Source organism: Lingula anatina, chromosome 2 (assembly GCF_051362555.1).
Source record: "Lingula anatina isolate TDL-2025a chromosome 2, LinAna3.0, whole genome shotgun sequence".
In the NCBI taxonomy this organism is placed as follows: Eukaryota; Metazoa; Brachiopoda; class Lingulata; order Lingulida; family Lingulidae; genus Lingula; species Lingula anatina.
The window spans coordinates 16,370,588-16,391,487 of record NC_141768.1 but is presented as its reverse complement, the minus strand read 5'-3'; the positions used below and the strand labels follow the sequence as shown (position 1 = coordinate 16,391,487).

Genomic DNA, 20,900 nt, shown 5'->3' with positions numbered 1-20,900 from the left:
ATGAGGGAAGCAGAAGAACAATTTAAATTCGATGATTTATTCTTACATAACTAATTATAATTCTCTTCTGTCTATAGCACAGCTACCACACTGGAAGTTGTGCTACCCATCACCCACGTAGAGTTCAGAGAACTAGTAATGGTAGTAGTACTAGTACTAAGAATTGTCCCGCTTTTGGTCACGGTGACCTAAAAGTATGCGCTAATATATTCAGGTTAGATCTATCTCGTCTAGCATGAGTTCAGTGTGTACAGCACTGGGATTGGACATTTACGCCCTGAGAGATGTTTTCTCCTACAGAAGTTTAGTTCATGCAATAGCAGGGGCTGCAGTAAGTGGTTGTTAATATTGAGCGACAATTTATGTGAAGTTACTCAAAGTTTCTTCCTGCGACAAGCACGTGCTCTTGGGGGGGGGGGATATTCTTTACTCTTCACTACACTTGGCATTAAAGACATGTTGTACACGTCGATTTAATTTTAATGTCTGAATACCTTGCAAGACTGCTTCTCTTTACCAATTAAGACCTTTAAAATTGTTAAACCCCTCGCGTTAATGCACCTGAAATGTCAATAAGATCTGGTTCTAGTCATTCAGAATTAAATGATTTAATTAAAAAGGTAGATCTACAAAGCATCAGTATGGATCAAACAATAATTTGTAAGAGAAAATACTTTGTATAATTTTTAAGAGTTAGATGCCATGAAAAAAAAAAGTAAATGATCATCTCCTTGCAAATTGCCATCTGTCAACAATCTTGACCACAGTTTAAAATCTGGGTGGATGCTCAGAGTGATGGCAGAATAAAAAAGACGCCCCCAAACTCAAGTATTGGTTAAACACTTTTTGATTTTCCTGTATTGTTACATAGTTATGGAAAGTGTAAGAAAAGGGGATTAAAGGTTGATTATGTAGGGAAAATGCCTAAATGCCTTGTGGCCCAGCTGTGTGATGAAGTCAACTATTTTATATTTACATTAAATGATTTTGTTCTAGGGAAGCATCACTGCCCTTACTGTGTTCTTTCCACTTGATACAGCACGAACAAGACTTGTAGGTTAGAAAGTTACACATTTTAAGGCACTTGTAGAAGATCAATTCCAATGTATAGAACTCTTTTTTGGGCTGCTGTAAATGTAGCACTGATATGAACAAAGCAAATATTTCACAGTACAAGATTGAACACATTTTAATTTACTAGTTTTTCACAATTATGTATAGTACAGGCTGTATGTAGTTAATAGAAACATCTGTTATATAATTATTTGAATATTTGTGAAGTTGTTTATATCATAATCCATTGTTATTTAGTGATTTCTGTTTTTCAGTTGATGACTTGCGAGAAGCCAAGCCAACCCCAGTGATACTCCATGAAATATTCAAGGAAGAAGGGATGTGAGTATAATAAGAATAACCATGGGGACACTAAATACATAATTTTATGTGCAAACAGTCAACTTCAAATATATATATGATATTTTAGATATTACCCTTAACTCTTCTAAAAAATGATGGTGATTGTCCATTAAACTCCCTTAAAGGTGCTGATAAATACTTCTTACAAACAATTATCTTTATTTAACTTTTTAGTGATGGACTATACAGAGGGCTATTTCCAGTTATCACTTCCTTATGTTGCTCAAATTTTGTGTATTTTTACACTTATAATGGATTGAAAAATGTCTGTGTACCCCATAGAGACAAGGAGGATGCATTGCAAGATTTGCTTATGGGTTTTGTGGCAGGTATGTACACATTATACCAAAAAGATTTGTACATTTACCTGATATACGTTAACTTTGTGAATACAGATCCAGCACAGAATATTTTAAAGTATCAGACATACGTTATTTTTCAATCAAAAGACACAAAGACACTACCTGTTAAAGGCAAATGTACTATTCAAATAGTTGTAGTGGCCAGTTGTAGATTAGAATGAATAAAACATGATAGTCATAGACAATACACAAAATGTCTAAGGTACATTTTAATTATTAAATTATTAAAATAATTTTTAAAAATTTTCAGGTATTGTAAATGTTCTGCTTACAACTCCTCTATGGGTGATTAACTCTAGACTGAAAATCCAAGGCGCCAATTTGAGGACCAAACAGTATAAGGAGCAGAAGTTCCCAAAGTATCGAGGGATATTAGGTAAGCATACTGCTGTTTGTACCAGTTGCAAGGTTGGACAGGATGTGCAGCACTACTTGTCAGTCTTTGACAGACAGGGATGTTTTTTAAACCCAATATAAATTGAATAGCACTTAGATGGAAGTATATGAAACAAACAGGTTTAATATTGACCATAGAATTGCTACTTTGTGTGAACTCTGTATTTCTATGCATAATACAGTTAAGTGCAGAGAAAAGGGTGGATACAAGTTCGAAAGTCAAATTTATTTATGATTGAATCGATTTCCAGATGCTTTTTTGAAGATAGTCCGATATGAAGGTGTTTCGTCTCTTTGGAGTGGCATGCTGCCATCTTTGGTGCTAACTGTTAACCCTGCAGTGCAGTTCATGGTCTATGAGGTCATTAAGAGATACTTTCAGAGACTTTGGAAGGTTCAGGTATGCATTTTAAAAGGATCGGACCTCATATTCCCATGTATAAGATCAATTTCTAGTCTAATTGTCTTATAATACTTCAGGTATTATGAACTTAATACAAATATTTTCATATTTTACATTACAATTAAGTATGTTCTCGCATCATTTGAATTTTTCTGCAGGAGCTCTCAGGCTTAACATACTTCTTCATTGGTGCTATTGCTAAAGCTGTAGCCACAACTGTGAGCTATCCTGTCCAAGTAATACAGGCAAGATCAAGGGTAAGTGATTGCATAATACTTACACCATCTCTGAAATTTGAAAATGAATTAACCATTATAATGCCAATAATTTTTATTTGTGATTGTAAATAGCTGTGCGTTCTTCTCTGTAAATGTGGAAATTCTTTTACATCTTAAATGGAGTCTGCTCTATTCCAATATTTTCAAAATTTGCAAAGAGCACGTAACTATTTCCCTCCTCTGCTTTTATTTCAGGTTGGTTTCAGTAAAAATGCTAAGAACCCTAAAGGAGTCATTGAAACTTGGCAAGAAGTAATAAGGTAGGCATTCCCAAAAATGCCTTGTTATTCTTATGGTCAAACCAGGGGATTCTTTGTATTAAATTATATAAGAAAGCAATAACAGTGATTCTATAATATTCAAGTGTAACGAAAGTGATACAGATTGGTACCTCTTCCATTTCCAGGAACAATGGGGTGAAAGGTCTGTTTAAGGGTTTGGAAGCCAAGCTTCTCCAGACTGTGCTTACAGCAGCCCTGATGTTTATGCTCTATGAGAAGATAGCTGCCTTTATATTCCACATTTTCTTTTTGGAAGTGTCAGGAAAATCTGTCTAGGAAATCTGTATAGATGAAAATAACTTCAACCATGTTGGAAGATTGCTTTAAAAATTTTAAAGGGGTAGCATGGAATTTTGACTTAGGGATTTTAACAGAGATTGGCAGAGGTACTTAAAAGTTAACACTTTATCATGGTGCTTGGTTTTGCAATTTTTGAGGATTTCAGTTACATATACATCTCAGAGATCAAATGTATGATTCACTTGAAATCACAAATTTTTAGCTTGCTTACTGCTTTTACAAAAAGATAGACAAGGACCAGACACTTGAATGTGAAAATAATGAATAATCAGATACAGTGAATGGATCAAAATTGTTGAAGTTGGAATTCTGAAGTCGATTGGTCTAACAAACAGGGATGAGACCAGTCTTTACTGAAAAAGTGGGAAAATTGGCTGAGCGTCCAGGGTACACAATTCACAAGAATGACCCAAATGACCCTGAAAAAGTCGGACTTCTGACAAAAGTCAGAAAAGTCTCACCAGTGAACAAATTGTATTTATATGCAACATTTTACTTTATAGGATAGTCATTTCTGTAGAAGTTTAGCCCTCTGTGAAACAGAATTGAATGCTAACTTTTTTCAGTTCTCTCTATATTAACATCAGTTTAATTGAAATATAGAGCATCAGCTTTATTTTCCCTATACACTATAATTTTCATACAATATAATTTTACAATTAACAAAAATACAATGTCAACATTCCTTTTGCTCAATAAACTTAGAAAATAGTACTTAAAAGTCTTGCTACTTGTATTCATCTATCTGATTAGAGCTGAGCTGAGCAAAATGTATCTGATACTTTGCTGGATCTACTACATTAGCTTGAATGCATCTTTTAAATGTAAAAAAAAGGAAGGGTCCCTATTTCTAAATAAACTATCACCAATCGTCCACCTGGTCAGGCATATTTTTTATAAGTCCCTGGACCCTTCCTAGAACAATTTCATTAGTGCTCCTGCAACTCTCTGCTGTATAGGGAGGTTCTATTACGAGAGCATCAGAGACACTCAAACATTCATTGTCTGTGGTTTGGACTGGGATTCTATGTTTCATCAACCAACATCTTAACTTTTCTTGTCTTTGTTTCATCTCCTCTGGAGTCAGCTGTGTTACCACTTGCAACTTGAACATACGGTCTAACTCAGCTTTGTGGGTCTCTTTGTTACTGTTCAGTATAACAATATCTTTAACAGCATGACCCATGAGAAGTTCCAGTTTCTCTTCACCATTGATGAAGTTTACCAAGATGATATTCTCAGTGACTGGATCAATGGTGTACACCCAGCCAATGTGCTGAGATTCATCTTCTAATGTTACACAAACTTCCTTATTTACGAAGTTAACAAATTCTGCTGGATCTCTGGAAAATATAGGATGGAATTCCTCCTCTGATGTGCCATTGGACATCTTGAGCTTAATTCTTCGCTGAACAATTCAAAGTGAAAAATACAAGAGTATTTGCTATTTTGGGATATCAAAGTTACACAGATTTTTGTATTTCTGAAGTAATTCCGTCTTTTGAATCAATTGTTTTCTCAGAATGTCTAGCTGTTTTAGTTGATCCTCCTTGCTATACTCTATCCCTGGGAGCTTTTCAGTCTGGTCCTTTGCTTTCTGCAGCTTCACTTTGAATTCATTCACTTTGGTGCCAACATCATGGGAATCTTTGTCAATGCTGGAAAAGAAAGTGTGGGTATGGTAAATAAATTGATACTCAAGTCAATATAAACCATTAGAGTAAATAGCAAACCAGTAAACAAGTATTCTTATTTCAAATTCTGACCTGCTAAACATCCTTGCCTTGCTTTATTTGCAATGTACATCCTTTCGTCTTTACTTAAAATCAATCTAAATTAGAATCCAAAGTCAACAGAAACTGCAACTTTGATAAATTACATCGACTTCAATCACGTACAATTTATGAACCAAACAGTACCTTTTAATAATGTCATAAATAATGGGAAGAAAGTTCACATCTTCACTCAAGCTGGCCATGCTCTTCATTTAACAAAGGAATGAAAACTTGATATGGAAACGAGGTTTGGGGCGGAAATATATGAGTGTAGATGTCTTTACCCATATTTAGCTTCAAATACTCAACCGTGAGTATGCATTCAAGATCCATTGTTCATATGTTGGACAACAAAATACAACCATAGCAATTTAACAACTGAAAATCCCTGGATACTCTTGGCGATTAGTTGTGAATGTGATCATGTGACTTGGACAAGATGGCGACCTACGAATGGTAGGAAATGTTACGGGTTGATTTCATGTTGGTTTTTACAAGTTACATGTCATGTCATGTTAAATACATTGTCTTTATGTTGAATTTAAAGTATCTCTGCTGTTAAAGTTTAAAAACTTTTGCAAAATAGTTACTATCGTTGAAGGCTTGGTTAGTACTTTAACAGGTTAAAATGTTTTAACAAGGCAAGCACAGTATGTAGTATGCTACGCTATCTAACTGTTTATTTGGAATTGCTCTGAATTTGAATTTATCTACAATGGCATTTATACGTTGACTGGTCTTAATTGTCAATGCCATTTATAGGACCCCCAGAATAAAGCATGCTGCAATTGAAAAGGAAGCCAAAACATTGCCCAAAGAAGAGGCAACAAGCCACCCACTCAAGGGTATTGTAGTAAGTAACACATATTCTTTTTACCTTAAGGGAATGGGAGATACTTAGATTAGAATACTTAGATTAAGCTTCAGATCTTGAGTAACAATGTATAATTTGATTTGATGTATGAATGCCAATACAGTATGTACTGTTACGCCTTCGCGGCCGAGTGCCTTATGAAGGTACAAATAACAATGTACTTACTGGTATCTCAAAATATAAGCACAGAGAAAAGCCTCAGAGAGCAGCAAAAGAGGACCAAGAGAGCCGCAAAGAGATAAGCCCCAAAAGAGACCGATTTATTTCAAGTCACACCTTATATACAAGTTCAGATAGTACACGTTTACCTATCAGAACCAATTATACAGTGAACAGTTTTACCTTTAAGTTACCAATCACGGGAGAGATTCAAACTTGCACACCGGGTAACACTTTACCTATAGAGACATCTACCGGTAGCAATATAAAACAATCTCAACTAACGCACTACATCGTCACAGTACACAATACTAGTAAGGTTAATTGCATCAGAAGCAATTTAACTTTCATGTAGCACATGTATATGGGTGAAAATTTTACCAGGCAGGATATTTTGTTGGCACGATGTTTTCAACTTGACCTGTACAGTACAGTACGCACCCTACCCCCTGCCCTATTCCTCTAGGAATGGTAGGTTTAGTCCATGCAGACCTTAACCTGTCCAGTTGAAGCTGGCCTCCTAATGTTGTACATAGAATTTTTCTTTGATTTACCTGTGGTAGTCTCTATGCTCCTAGGTTATTACCCCTGATTCAGGGTTGTACAGTTTCACCTGTGATCATGTCAGAGAGATATTGCCAACAGTGTCAGATCTGATAAGTTTACACCTTTGTAATACACCAGTTAAAAGTTTACTATTGAGACAACCTACACTGTATACATTGTTCTTGAGTAGATTTTATTGAAATGTACTTATTAGGTTTCTTGAAATAAGTCAAAAGAGTTGGATCATTGAAGGTTTCTCGGCAGAAAATGATCTGAAAAAACTATAGAAACATGCAGTCCAGTAACACATCACTTTTTGTTAACGTCTATCTGTATTAAGAATCTTACGTAAAAATTTGGTCTGTGCTTTAAATAAAACTACTAAGGATTAACCATAATGCTGTTTTTGTCTATACATGAATATCTGTAAATTTATTTAAATTATCACTCTCAGGTAACAGAGGTGAAGAAGACTGGCAAGTCACAAGTCCAAGATGGACGTCCTAGAACAAGTAGTCACCCTTTGGACCCACTCACTTCTGCCATGGATGGAGCAGATCCTCTCTCCATGTTTGCTTCTCAGGCAGACCCTCTGTCTAGGATGTCAGCTCAGACAACTACCAAAGAAAAGGTTTAACTTTGTTTTCTTTTTTTACAGCACAAAGGCTGAGTTTTGCATGTGTTTCACACATTCATTAGTTGGATTGTTCTTTTTATGAATTTGAAAACGTGGCAATTTTTTATTGAATAGGATGTCATTAAACCAAAATTGTAAATTTACTATTACTTTTAGTAATATACTGTATGTTGATTTATTCATTTTGATGGAATATCTTTCCATTATCCTTAAACAGTCCATGCCTAAAGATGAAAATAATGGACTAGATGAAACATTTGAACCTTGGTCAGTGAAAAAGCTGAGTATTCTGACCAAACACACTACCTCAGAGAAGTTGACCATTACAACAAGTTTCCTGTCAGCCCATGAAAAAGACAGAGGTGAGTGTAATGAGGCACACTAATTATTAAATAGTTCTAAATTGTGAAAAGAAAATGTTTCTTTTGTGGCCTAAAATGAATTCAAAATTTTCCTGAATCAGCAGCTAAAAAGGAAATTAGTAAATTTTTGTTTTTGAGTTCTCAAGCATCAGCTGTTAAATGAAGTTAATACCTCATATTGATTGAAACTAAGTTTCTCATTCCATTTCTTTTTGCAACATTTTTTATATTCTCACTGTTTTAGTTGTCATCAAGGCACAGAGCACAGTGACAGATAAGGTGAAAAATAGACTTGAGCAACTGGATGACTTTGAAGAGGTAATTATGTTCTTGCAAAAACTAATGTATCAGATGTAGCATAGACAATGTTTTATTATAAGTTGTTAATGTTATTGCATTGTTCAAGGATTACATGATAAATCGTTAAACTTTTGTTCATTATATTTTGCGAATTTTTGAAATTAAAAAAGGTGCACATTGGTTTATTTTACATAGCCTGTGCTTTTTATGGTAATGTGACATTCTGACCTATATTTCATGGTAAGGGCTCAGTGCAGGAAATGCTTGACTTGAGCCAGCAGGAGTATGTAAACAGAATAGATGAATTAAACCAAGCATTGATAGATGCATGGGACCAGGACCAGAGAGTAAAGGCACTCAAGATTGCTATACAGGTAGATTTTGTTTTACAGACAATTCATACAAGCATTGACTGCTCAGTCTTTGGATGTGAATTGATGGAAGTTTTAAAAAATTATGCTACATTTAGGTGATTGTCTTATTGAATTAGCCTGTTCACTTGATATTGCCTTTTGCCTGATATTATCCTGTAATCTGTGTTTGTACCAGTATGTGATTGGTAAACTAATACTATATTTTTTCAAGTGCTCCAAGTTGCTGTCAGACACCAATGTGATCCAGTTTTATCCCAGCAAGTTTGTTCTGATCACAGACATCCTAGATACATTTGGCAAGCTGGTATTTGAACGTATTCGCAGCAAGAGTAATTACATTCCAGTTGGCAGCTCAATGCCTATACAACTACCAGGTAACACAGCAGTTGTGATCAGCATGGAGAATTGCTCTGTCTTTTTGGCTATCCTATTAAAATGTCATTTAGTAGAGAATATTTGTTGTTAAAAAACTTGTATTTTGAAAAAAGAAAAGTATATAGAATTAAAAAAAAAGGAGAGTAGTAAATTAAATGTTACATTTAAAGCTTTAGTCTTTACACTGGATGATGATGGTCATTTATCCATATTTTGTATTTTTGATTATTTTTCTTTTCAGAGAATTTTACACCAGAACAAGTTCCTGACTCTGCCAAAGAAACTTGTAGAAATTGGTTTTTCAAGATTGCATCTATTAGGGAACTGATCCCAAGGTTTTATGTAGAAACTGCCATCTTGAAATGTTACAGCTTTCTAGACACCAGGTCAGTTTTACACCAGTGTTAATGTGGTGCAGTATGTGGTTAATACAAAATGTTTGAAAATTTAGAAAGATGAAAAAAAATCTTGAGATGAAGTTTCTTGAAGGATCTTTATATAAAAGTTCTAACAGATAGAAGAAGCTCAGAAAGAAAGATTTGCCATAAATTTTATTCAAAAATATGTCGTATTAAATTTTATTCAAAAATGTGTTATATCATATTGGTTTATTATCAATATGTCATAATCATATATTTCCTGCATTTAACTTCCAGTGAGTATTCGGCTGCCCTGTGTCGTCTGGCAGACATGACCCGTGGCATGGGAGACCCACTAGTGGGAATCTACGCAAGGTGTTATCTCAGCAGGGTAGGTAGGAAATACACTATCAGTAGAAATCGGCAAAATGTAATTATATTAATAACCTTATTAGATTACATTTTTTCCATCTTCTGAATCACTTATGCATTTTGCCAAAACAGACCTTATTCAAAGCCTAAAGTTGTATGTATGTATGTATATATGTAAATGCTTAAGTACTTTTTTGTCCATATGTAATAATTCAGTAAAATTGTCAACATTTTACTTTCTGATGTGCCCAATACAATTATCTTACATAGTATCTCTTTTAGGCTGAAAATGAAAATACTAATTTAAACAGACTAATAAGCATGAATATTGATTTGAATTAAAGATTGAGCAGTTTAAGAGTATAAACACTTATTTTCTTTAATACATTTGGAAAATTCTTTTCAAATTATCACTTTTGTATTACGTAAGTATGTTTTATTAAAAAGAAACAATACTGTTTACTATATCAGGTTGGCATAGCTGTTGCACCCAACATCCGTGATCATCTGATGCCCTGCTTCAATGATTTCCTGGCATGTTACTCACAGGTATGTGCTTACCATCAAGGTGCTTTTCAGCATCATATTTATAAGAATACCATGATGTCATTGCTGTGCTGAGTCAAAACTGTGTAACCTGTTACATCGTATCAGTATGAAGCTGTTTCACTCTGTAAATTTCCTTTTAGTGAAATTGATGTTTTAATGTTACAGTAATAGTTTAGGGTTTTGTATCTTAAGTAATAGGGTTTTGTATCTTAAATGGCATTAATGGCTACGGTTTTTGTTATACAAAAAATAATAGCTGGGCCCCGTATCTCGAAAGCATAGCACATTGCGACCGTGCGCAAGGGTCTCGATTCTTAAGTAATAGGGTTTTGTATCTTAAATGGCATTAATGGCTACGGTTTTTGTTATACAAAAAATAATAGCTGGGCCCCGTATCTCGAAAGCATAGCACATTGCGACCGTGCGCAAGGGTCTCGATTCCATAACTCGCCCATACTCGCCCCATATATACATTGTAGCCTCTATGTGATATCGCTATTCCCAATACGCGATGTTTTCGAGATACGAGACCCTGATTTACCTTTAATGGGACTTTTTTAGCCTTACAGTAAAATCAGTGTATAATATTTATCTTTTTCAGCTCCAAAGTGACCATGTCCAGAACACCTTGGCCATGCAGAAGGTAGAGATGCCACGGTACCTGACCCTGTATTGTCCTGCCTTGGACTGGATCCTGCAGTGCATTGCTCACAGGGCCTCAGAGAACACACTGCAGACTATACTGGAAAAGTGCAAGAAACTGTTTAACAGGTTGATTTTGTTTTTAAAATATAATGCATGCATGTATCATTCAGTTAACTTGTTCATTATTCTCCTACTGAGTATTTGAAATTACACAGTCAAAATGAAACAGATGCTAGTTATATAAAGACTGTTTGATTCTTCACAAAATAATGTTAGCGTAAAAAATATATATTTTTTAATGTTGGTCAATTGTCAGTGCACTCATATGCCTGTAGAACCACACATCATATTATTTAAAGGTTGTGTACTATATTATTTTCAGTGCTTTGCTGTTGAATTCCATCATGTCTGCCTTCAAACCTGAGTACATAGCCTTCAGAGCCGTGCAGTTTACAGAGCAGATCAGAGAGTGTGAGGAGACTGGATTCCCTAAGGTAGAAGATCGTTGGTGGGAAGAAGAAATGGTCCAAATCAAATGTGTTAAGGCTGTGTAATCAGTCTAATTCTTGAGTTTTGATCCAGACCAACATTAAAGATTTGGGATAAAAATCTGTTTTAGATTTAAAACTGGACTGAAAAGAAAGGAATTGTACTAAGTACCCTACAGTGGTTGATCTTATATGTTATGTATAAACTTCCGTGCTACACAGACTGACTTTTATTGTCACGGTTTTCTGTTTCAGCACATGTTATACTGTAGTCTGGGTGGATGTTTAGTGCTAGCAAGCCCCCCTGAAGACCAAAGACTTGCTGTGTTGAATGAAGTGTGGAAAGTTGTTATGAAACTTAAAAATCCGTTGGTAAGTTGAATTACAAGAAAAGCAGAACTGATATGTTTGTTTTTTGTACCAAATAAATCTGATGCAGTCCTTTTTTAATTCAAGAAAAATACAAACCTTTTATTTAGCAAGTTTCCATAACTGAGCTTTTTTTAAAGAAATGTACAATAACATCTTATATAAAGTTGCTACTTAGTCTTCTTCTGCATTGTTTCTTTATGGATGTTTTTTATTAGAGCATCATTGAGTCTTGTCTGTTTAAGTCATCACATTCAATTTCAAATTGGTCAAACATGCATTATCACCAATCCTTTTTATTACAGGATTACATCACCTGTGCAGAAGTGTGGATAGAATATGTTGCCAAACATTTCTCAGTAAGTCAAGGGGAAGTCGAGTTAATGTAGTCAGTGATAGAATTTGCTAGTTGAAATTGTATAAAAATCTCTTTGAGATTGTTATTTATTTGTCCCAACTTTGATACAGTATATTTTATCACAAAGGGGATCTCTACCTCTATTAGTTCTGATATTTTATGAAGTTGTTGTTGTACTTCTTTTGTTTTTAGAAAAGGGAAGTCAACACCATCCTGAATGATGTCATCAAGCACATGACCCCTGACCGAGCATTTGAGGATTACTACCCCCAGCTGCAGTCCATAGTTACCAAAGTCCTCAGCCACATACATGACTTCACATTACTCTTCTCACTGGTTAGGAAATTTCTGTTTATTTGTCCCTTCTTTTATCTGTTTATTCATTCATTTCTTCCTTCACTTGTTTCTTTTAACATTTTATTTATTGATTTATTTATTTGTATATTTGTTTGTTTGTTTACTTATCTTTGCTAGAATACTCAAGTTGTAAACTTTAAATATCAATAATAATTCTTTTTCTCTGAAATAAATTCATTATAGCAAGCTTTATTGAAAGACAATGTTGATCATTTTGGTATAGCTTTTCTTGTATCATGTGGTGGCCTTGAAAAAGGCCTTTTGAGGTTGAAGTCAAACAGATTATTGTGTCTCCGGAAAACAAATGCCATACTGAGATCTTTGGAGTGCCTCAGCTTCTTCAGACATTTGAAGTGCATACTCATAGATCATCTGTTTCACACCAAAGAGAGTGGTGATTTTAAGACGAAGGCTGTAATGAGATGCATGTCTACTGGTTGTTGTAGCTCTGTAGTAACGTTGCTGCAGACCCCTGATGTGGTTGTCCAGGAGTTCCATTTGATGCAAAGCCTTTGTAAATTTAGCATGCATCGTAGTCAGTTGATCTTCAACGTAGTCAGGATCTAGCTCTTCATGTTTTTCTTCAATCCAGCTGTCATCAGAGAAGCCTTCAAATACAGATGTGTCGTCTGATTCAAAACTCTCCATCAGCCACTGGTCATTGTCATTCTGCTGAAGAATAACCTGGTTTTCCATCTTGGCAAACAGGAGAGAATATGGAGAACTGTTGTCTAAGAGAGAACTGAACTCAAGTGATGAAAATTTAGTCAGATTTTGTAGCTTTTATAGGCACAGTATTTCTCTATGTATTATAGTGGTACATATTTTATGGCTTCATACCAGGTTTCCTCCAAAAGCAGAACAGTGAATGTAGCATACCAGTAAAACACTTCAAAGAAATTTTAATCAGTATCCACAGATGATCAAAAGGTTAAAGAGGTTATAGGTTAACAGGTTTAACAGGTTAACAGATCTTAACTGGGCTTACACCCAATCATCTGAACAGAGTTAATATATAGACATTACCTGTAAATAGATCAATTTGATAACTGCAGTGAGCTTGACTGAAATATTTAACTAAGTAAATTGTTTAATTTTGATACTAGCACCTTTGAACAGTAGCTTTATGATTTACATGGACAAATGTGTTTTTTTAAAGAAAGAGCAAACATTTTTATAAAAGTTTTATGTTAATGATTTAAAATCTTTTTTTAATATAAAACAAAATATGTTTAGATAAAGGCCTGAAGTGCTGTCTGTTGAAATACGAGCTAGAAATTGAAATTTATATATTGATACACTGTGAGTCAAGCTCGTAACATTAGAATTGATTAGATTTATAAAATAAGATTTTAATATAAGATCCAAATGAGGGGGCCTTTTGTTTACTAATATTCTTCAAGGGAAGGGACAACCTCCATTTTTCTAACTTGAATTTTTTAGTATAATGTATGGATTTAGTGTCAGATAAATGTATGAATCTTGATTTATTTCTTTACTTGCTTATTGATAGGATTAAAATAAAATTATTTTCATTGTTGGATATATACTTGAGGCCATATACCTGTGATTCACAGCCACACTCTGGCCAAGGTAATTGGACAGGTAGTCAGCCTTTGATCAATTTGCAGGTGATTAAGAGAACACTGGCAGGCGTATCAGTCTTAATTGACTGGTAGTTAGTTGTTTTGTTAATTGCCTCAGCAGTTTCTTTTTAGTTACAACTCTTCCTGTGGAAGCCTCAAGCTGATGAAGCCATTTTCTTTCCCCTAAAATAATACATTAAAGATTCCTCCAGTCCAGCAAGTATGGATATAAGAGCTGTGACTTTGAGACTACTCATCACTCGAGATTCAGCTTTCTCTTAAGATAGCAGTTCTCTACATTCTCTCCAATTTGCCAAAATGGAAACTGAGACAAGTTTTCTTCAGATTGACAGTGACAGCTTTGAATCAGATCTGTCTGATTCCGAGGTTTTCTCTGATGATATTGATCAGATGCCAGATCCTGACTACATTGAAGATCAACTGACCATTATGCATGCCAAGTTCTCCAAAGCTCTGCACCAAATTCAGCTGCTAGACCACCACATCTATGGTCTCCAGCAACGTTACTACAGAGCTACAATGACCGGTAGACATGCATCTCGCTACAGCCTTCGTCTCAAGATCACCACTCTCTTTGGTGTAAAGCAGATGATTCAAGAGTATGCACTTAGAATGTCTGAGGAAGCTGAGGCACTACAGAGATCTCAGTATGGCATATGTTTTCCACAGTCGGAGTAATGTGTCTGATTTTTAACTGAAAAGGCCTTTTTCAAGGCCACCATATCATTTCAGAAAAGCTATACCAATTGTGATTTATTTTAAAGCAAACATTAATGTGAAAATATATACTTTTCTGTTTTACAGTGATTGTAGTAATGAATAAAAGTAAAAATGTTTGATCCTTTAGGATAAAGTTTTTTGATTGATTTTTAGGACAAATTTCTTCCATTTATCGACTTATTTCAAAAAGAGATAGTGAAGGTGGAAGTCTGTAAAAGCATCATGGAGGCTTTTGTAAAGTAAGCTGACAAAAATAATAGACAGATGTTCTGGAGTTTTTCAAAAGAAACAGTTTAATTAAAGATAAAAAATTATTTACATTTTGGTAAAAGGGAATAAAAGAATCAACCTGTCTTAAATCTTAACTTGCAACAAATAGTACATGTATTTATTGATTTTTTTCTCTGTTTGGTGTATTAATTATTAGTTTTCCCCTTTCTAAGATACCAGGCAGAGGCAACAAGTGATCCTGTCATTATCAATGCCCTGATGTTCATCTGCAAAACTATGCATGATTCTGTCAAGTGAGTTAATTGTGAGGCTTTTGTTGTCTTTACACAAGTTAAGGTTGTTCGTGTTAATGGCAGAGAGAGAGAGAGAGGGAGGGAGGGGAAGAGATTTTCTCCTACACTAAACATATTAAACCAAGTAAAGATTAGTTTAAAAACATACTGCTTAATTTGCACTTTACTTTTGCAGTGCCCTGACCCTGGATGATGAAGTAAGAGCCATAGGTGGGTTGATATGTGGGTTTGTAAGGAAGATATCCTTTGGTCGTGATTTTGAGCAACAGTTGAGTTTCTATGTGGAGGCCAGGGCTAACTTCAGCAATCTGGATGCAGTGTTGGTTGAACTGGTGGAGGTGAGTTGATATTATAGTCAACTGCATGGCCACACACACTTGAATTGTGATTCATTCTCTGATAAAGGCATGATAATAACACATATATATGCTTTTCCAATTTCCATTATTCAGCTGTTTTTCATTGAATTTTGAATGTTTTTTGTTATTTCAGTGTGTAAATACATTAGCAGTGGAAACCAGAGATGTGGTAAAAGGAAAACATTCAAGGAAGACTGCAAGCTTTGTTAGAGTAAGTCTTGCTCATTTATGTCTTCAGAAATATGTAGTTACACATTTTACTTATGTTTAAATATGAATATTTCAACAATTCTGCCTTTCAGAGTATTTTCAACTTAAACCATTGTTGGTTTTAAAGTACATATAGTATGTATGATTGTATCAACAAATCCTAATTTGGGCTGAATATGTAAGGGAAAATATAGTAAGCCATTTATTTTGCTTATTTTTATTTTTGGGGAATTTTTCTATCACCCCAGTTGAACAAAAATCTGCTTGTGATTTTCCAGGCATGTGCTGCCTACTGTTTCATCACCATTCCGTCGTTACAAAGTGTCCTGGCCAGACTGAAGCTCTACCTGGTGTCAGGACAGGTGGCCTTGCTGAACCAGTGTCTTAGTCAGGGTGAGAATTTGGAATTTGCCTGTCATAGAAGAAATTGGGATGTAAAGTTGAATTTTTTAAAAAGTGAAATGGGGTTTATTCCACAAGAGTTGCAGATTAAGACAATTCCTTGTTATGTGGGGTTGGTTCATCTTGATTCAGAAATATATTATCATGTATGCAAAATATTCATCTCATTTATTAGTACCACCAGCGTCTACGCTGGCGGTACTCATGGTTTTAGTCACGACCCGTCTCGTACGGCTCCGCCGGCTCCGTAAGCTCCGTTGGCTCCGCAGGGTGTCGTGGGATACAAGTCACCATTACCGCTTCTCCTCCTAGACTGCATGGGCCTGTGTGCCCATCTCTTGGATTTAAGTCACGTATAATCTCAACTTGAACCCCTGGGTATTTTTGTCTCAGTCGGTGCATTGCCCTTGGCATGACACTCGTCGAAAGGCACCCTTGTCAAAATTTTTGGAAATTCAATGCTAAATATCTCCCATACCGAAGGAATTATGGGAAAAATTTCTACAGATGGCTGACCGAAAGTCATATGTGGAGATTTCAAATATGGCCTTGGATTTGACCTTTGACCTTTATATCAGGTCAAACGGGCCAAAATTTTCTAAAAATGGGAATTTTTTGCAAAAAATTTAATATTTTATGCCGATTTTCAGAAATTTTACAGATCTAACTTATAATATTATGGACAGGTGTTACCCTGAGGGTCTTCTTTCATCTTCGTGAGTTTGGGGTCAATTGGTGCATTTTCACGGGAGTAGCGGCCATTAGATGCCGACACTGAAAACTGTCTCCAATTCTGGAACTGTTAATGATAGAGACCTCTTGTTTTTTGCATTTTGTAGAGCTTGTCAAGCGCAACACTGGAGGTGGTGTCTGTGTTTTGTTTTCGATACAGCTTAGGCATTGCACTATATATAAAAGTTCAACATCCAATATTTAGTGGTGAAAATAAAATGTGAAATACTACAAATTTAGCAGAGATACGCCCATAGTTACTATTGAACTTGAATGGGAAGACATATACTTGTAATTTAACTGTGACCTTGAAATTGGCCTCTGACCTACTTTTCACCATGAACTAAAATTTCCAGCCCTTATATCTCTTAAACTGGCAAAGATAGTTACTATTGAACTTCAATAGGAAGTCATATACTGGCTATCTAACTGTGATCCTGAAATTGGCCTTTGACCTACTTTTTATGATGAACTGTACTTTGCATGTTTTCTGGCCTATATATCTCCAAACTTGGCAAAGAAATGCCCATAGTTACTTTTGAACTTGAATAGGCAGTCATAAACTGTGACCTTGAAATTGACCTTTGACCTACTGTTCACCATGAACTGAACTTTGAATATTTTCTTGCCCCTCATATCTTCAAAACTAGCAGAGATATGCCCAGTGTTGCCCATAGGTTTCCTATTTTGTCAGCATATATGCAACACTGATAACACATTTCAAGGAAAACCAATAGGCCTATTGTCTAGAAAATCACTACCCATCCGAATGCGCTTACTCCAGCTGGTGGTACAATATCCGGAGGCGGTATCACCTCTCTGATCCTCTAGTTTTGTTCCATTTTGCCATAATGGTTTGTTTTACTACATTTGACCAATTTTCTAACATTAAATTTTTCCTCATTAGGGGATGCATTTCTTAAGGCTGCTATCTCCTTGATAGCTGAGGTACCTAAGACATTGGATGTAGATGGGAAAGTCAGATCCACAGAGCCTCTGATGACATCATATATCTGTAGCCTGCTGTCCACTTTACTAGCAGTTCCAGTAAGTGAAGTGATCATTTGAGAATAAATAGTTCAGAAATAAACGGAAGAGATGAATCAGATATCCCAGAGATTTGCAATTAATGGCCTACTTGAATTTTCTAAAATCATCCATAGCAAATCTTGATAAAGTAGGTGAAAAATTGTATCTTGTCGTAATGATTTTGTATTCTGATTTCAAAATCATAAGACATTTTATTTTATTCGATATTTTTTAGTACATTCATATGTCACATTGAACAATCTATCACTAATTTTTATCACCATTTTAGGACAACCCAGACCAAGGTGTCCTGTATCTGTTGCGAGGCTTACTGAATGTACTGTCAGACTTCCCTTGGGACGTGAACAGTAGTGCTAAGGCTGTGGTCTATGTCAATGTCCTCAGTCTGCTGTGTGCTGTCAGCCAGGAAGATTATGTCTACCACATAGACAGAGGTTGGTTTCATAGTTGTATCGGACATCAAACACGTCTAGACTCTCTTCTGTTTGTATCATTCTGACACTAAGGCTGTCAGACAAAATTGTATAAAAATGTCCCAGTCATTAACATATCAGTCTGGAATTTTCATGAGGCTTGTCAGTTGGGCCAATTCACATAACATGACATCTCTTGACATCTTATATAAACATTGATTTTTCAAAAGTAATTTTGCAAAAGAACTGTTGTGACATTACCCCAATTTTGCTCAGATAAAAATGGGAATTGTTTCGAAATTCAAATATCCAAGAGTTGCTAGGCACAGACGTTCCATTTGTTGAAAACTCCCACTTTTTTCCCTGCAGTTGATGCCAATGACTCCATGTATGGCAGTGATCCCAAGTTTCTGGGTGAAGTGACCAAGATATCTGCAACAGTTCTGGAGGAAGTCTTCAGTCATCTTAAGGTGCTTGGGGAAGGACAGGTCAGTTAACAATGGATACCTCTTTGTTTTTATTGTCTTGAAATTTTTCCTTTTTTTATTTTGCAGGGATATTATAAGAAACTGCTCATTTATTTGTTTTTAATATCATAATTTTGATGAATTTCTGACAAGGAAGGGTGCTGTGCTAGAATTTGATATTTTATCTTTCTTTCTGTGAAATTAGAATTTCTCTCTTCCTTAAATACAATTGCTTATGAATTTCACTTTTTTTTCCAGAATTTCAAAAAGCAGGCAGAAGCAGCCATTGAGGTATTTAATGTGATGGTTGCCCATGGTGATCTCAGTAAACATCAGATGTTCACTCTGGCTCTTAACCTCTGGGGTCTGGCACAGAAACATGGACAGGGAGACACCAAGCAAATGGTGAGAACTGTTGTAATAGAGTGGATTTTTAGCTGTGCATGCTTAGTATTTGGATATGAAAAATAAGTTTAATTTTAATCTACTAATATTACTTCATATATGCTATTTAATTTTTTGGTACATTTGAGATTTTGATATATGTCACCATGAGATGTCTTTTTTTTTAAATTCAGTTAATTCCTGCATTAAAGTCTTAATTGCCTATCTTTATTTATTTATTTATTTATTTATTTATTTTTTTATTTATTTCAGTTTTACCAATGCTTTAATTTTTTTGTTTCATGATTCCAGGTAAGAACATTGGACTATGTAAAGAGAAAAGCTATTTCAAAGGACAAAGTAGGAAAAGTGTTTGCAGATCTGGCGAGTAAAATGCATTTGCAGAGTAGGACATGATTTTACCATAATTTGAAGTTTATTTTCCTTGAGATGGAGAATTTAATGCTTGTGTGCTTCTTCAAGAGAGGATATAGACAAATAAAATTTGTGTGTATTAGAACTGGAATAGAGATGGGGTTTCCTACAAAATTGTTCTAGTTACTGTCCTTAAAAATTCTTGGAAATGTGTATGGCCCTCTTCAATCAATGCAGATTTTTGAAATAAGATTGTCAAGTGCCAAACTATGTTAAATTGTTCTTACAAATTATGTTGAAACTGGCAATTGGATTATTTGGCCTACATTTTAATTGCATGTAAAAGCATATATGCAAAATTATTGTCATGATTTGGCCAAAAGGTTTTTCTATGTGTCAATTTTCCAAAGAGTTCTTTTTCAGTTCCTGAATCTTTCCATTATGGAAAAACCTCTGAGTCAATTAAAATCAAAGAAAAGCAGCATCTGTGAAATGTTAGGTAGAGCTTTGTAACAGTTTGATACAAAACCTTTTGTGTGCAATTTTTTTTTCTATGGAATAACAAAAGCATTTTTAATTTAATGTAACAAAACATCTTCCCAGGACTCTGCTGTTAAAAAAAATAATAAAAAAAATAAAGTCTATGATGACTAAGATGAGCTTCACAGTCTGGTGCCTCAAACTGTGGCAACACACTGATCAAATAGTGTTTCAAGATAAAAATCTTTATGTTATAGAAGGTTGGTGGATTTTATATAGTTGATGTGATTGTAGAAGATATGCATGAGTATTAAACTGTACTTGCTCACTCTGCTGGATATTTGTTGGACAGATAATAGAGAAAGTAACAGACAGTGGGTTTCTATACAAACACCTATATATCTCTTTCTTTAATCAGTCCATGCCTCAAAATGATGAAATTTAAGATGGATGAAAGTGCGTGTTCAATTACAGCCAATGAGTTACTGATGAAATTGTTAATACCTGAAATGTTATTTAAATATACTTGTTTAGAATATGACATTAAATGGTGCTTTTAGTATCACATTGGTTTGCATTTTTATCTTGGCAAGGAGACTATATAAAGACCCTAGAATATTGAGATTATCTCAGTGTATAATCTGATTAATAATGTTGAAGTATGCAAAAATTTCCTGCAGAGCAGAAAACTGAAACAATAAATTATACTTACATGTATATATAACCATTGTTCTTATTATTTTATGCAATATTAGTAGGCTTTGTAGACTCTTTCAGTCAATGATATAAATAGATGATGACATTGAAGCAAGCTGTTGGTCCAACTGCTGTTTTTTTTTTTT

The 20,900-nt window shown here is 34.9% G+C and overlaps 3 protein-coding genes across 3 annotated transcripts; 2 read left to right on the top strand and 1 right to left on the bottom strand.

The window, feature by feature from the left end:
- Nucleotides 1-88: 88 nt before the first annotated feature.
- Nucleotides 89-4,150, top strand: LOC106161106 (peroxisomal membrane protein PMP34). Its single transcript, XM_013537964.2, has 9 exons — nt 89-331; nt 997-1,057; nt 1,329-1,395; nt 1,591-1,745; nt 2,029-2,154; nt 2,426-2,574; nt 2,736-2,834; nt 3,051-3,115; nt 3,262-4,150. Exons 1-9 carry the CDS (start codon nt 236-238, stop codon nt 3,410-3,412), a joined length of 969 nt encoding a protein of 322 aa, XP_013393418.1. The 5' UTR covers nt 89-235; the 3' UTR covers nt 3,413-4,150.
- On the bottom strand, nt 4,024-5,524 carry LOC106161108 (gem-associated protein 6). The gene is made up of 2 exons (XM_013537966.2): nt 5,356-5,524; nt 4,024-5,094 (listed from the first exon to the last, which is right to left on the bottom strand). Exon 2 carries the CDS (start codon nt 4,824-4,826, stop codon nt 4,299-4,301), a length of 528 nt encoding a protein of 175 aa, XP_013393420.2. The 5' UTR covers nt 4,827-5,094; nt 5,356-5,524; the 3' UTR covers nt 4,024-4,298.
- LOC106161104 (VPS35 endosomal protein-sorting factor-like) lies at nt 5,509-20,775 on the top strand. The gene is made up of 25 exons (XM_013537963.3): nt 5,509-5,667; nt 5,974-6,064; nt 7,245-7,421; nt 7,645-7,789; nt 8,034-8,107; nt 8,335-8,463; nt 8,675-8,837; nt 9,080-9,224; nt 9,495-9,588; nt 10,041-10,118; nt 10,720-10,889; nt 11,146-11,257; nt 11,507-11,623; nt 11,926-11,979; nt 12,171-12,314; nt 14,816-14,901; nt 15,106-15,186; nt 15,362-15,524; nt 15,679-15,756; nt 16,034-16,148; nt 17,797-17,936; nt 18,208-18,373; nt 18,722-18,840; nt 19,078-19,224; nt 19,516-20,775. The coding sequence occupies exons 1-25, from the start codon at nt 5,651-5,653 to the stop codon at nt 19,618-19,620; spliced, it is 2,910 nt and encodes a 969-aa protein (XP_013393417.2). The 5' UTR covers nt 5,509-5,650; the 3' UTR covers nt 19,621-20,775.
- Nucleotides 20,776-20,900: the final 125 nt, after the last annotated feature.

Excerpts from the sequence above, each read along its gene's own strand:
- LOC106161106 (XM_013537964.2), top strand. The coding sequence starts at position 236 with ATGAGTTCAGTGTGTACAGCACTGGGATTGGACATTTACGCCCTGAGA. Across the intron at positions 332-996 it reads ATGCAATAGCAGGGGCTGCA|GGAAGCATCACTGCCCTTAC; the intron begins GTAAGTGGTTGT and ends ATTTTGTTCTAG. Across the intron at positions 1,396-1,590 it reads ATATTCAAGGAAGAAGGGAT|TGATGGACTATACAGAGGGC; the intron begins GTGAGTATAATA and ends TTAACTTTTTAG.
- LOC106161108 (XM_013537966.2), bottom strand. The coding sequence starts at position 4,826 with ATGTCCAATGGCACATCAGAGGAGGAATTCCATCCTATATTTTCCAGA.
- LOC106161104 (XM_013537963.3), top strand. Across the intron at positions 8,108-8,334 it reads AACTGGATGACTTTGAAGAG|GGCTCAGTGCAGGAAATGCT; the intron begins GTAATTATGTTC and ends TTTCATGGTAAG. Across the intron at positions 15,757-16,033 it reads AGACTGCAAGCTTTGTTAGA|GCATGTGCTGCCTACTGTTT; the intron begins GTAAGTCTTGCT and ends GTGATTTTCCAG.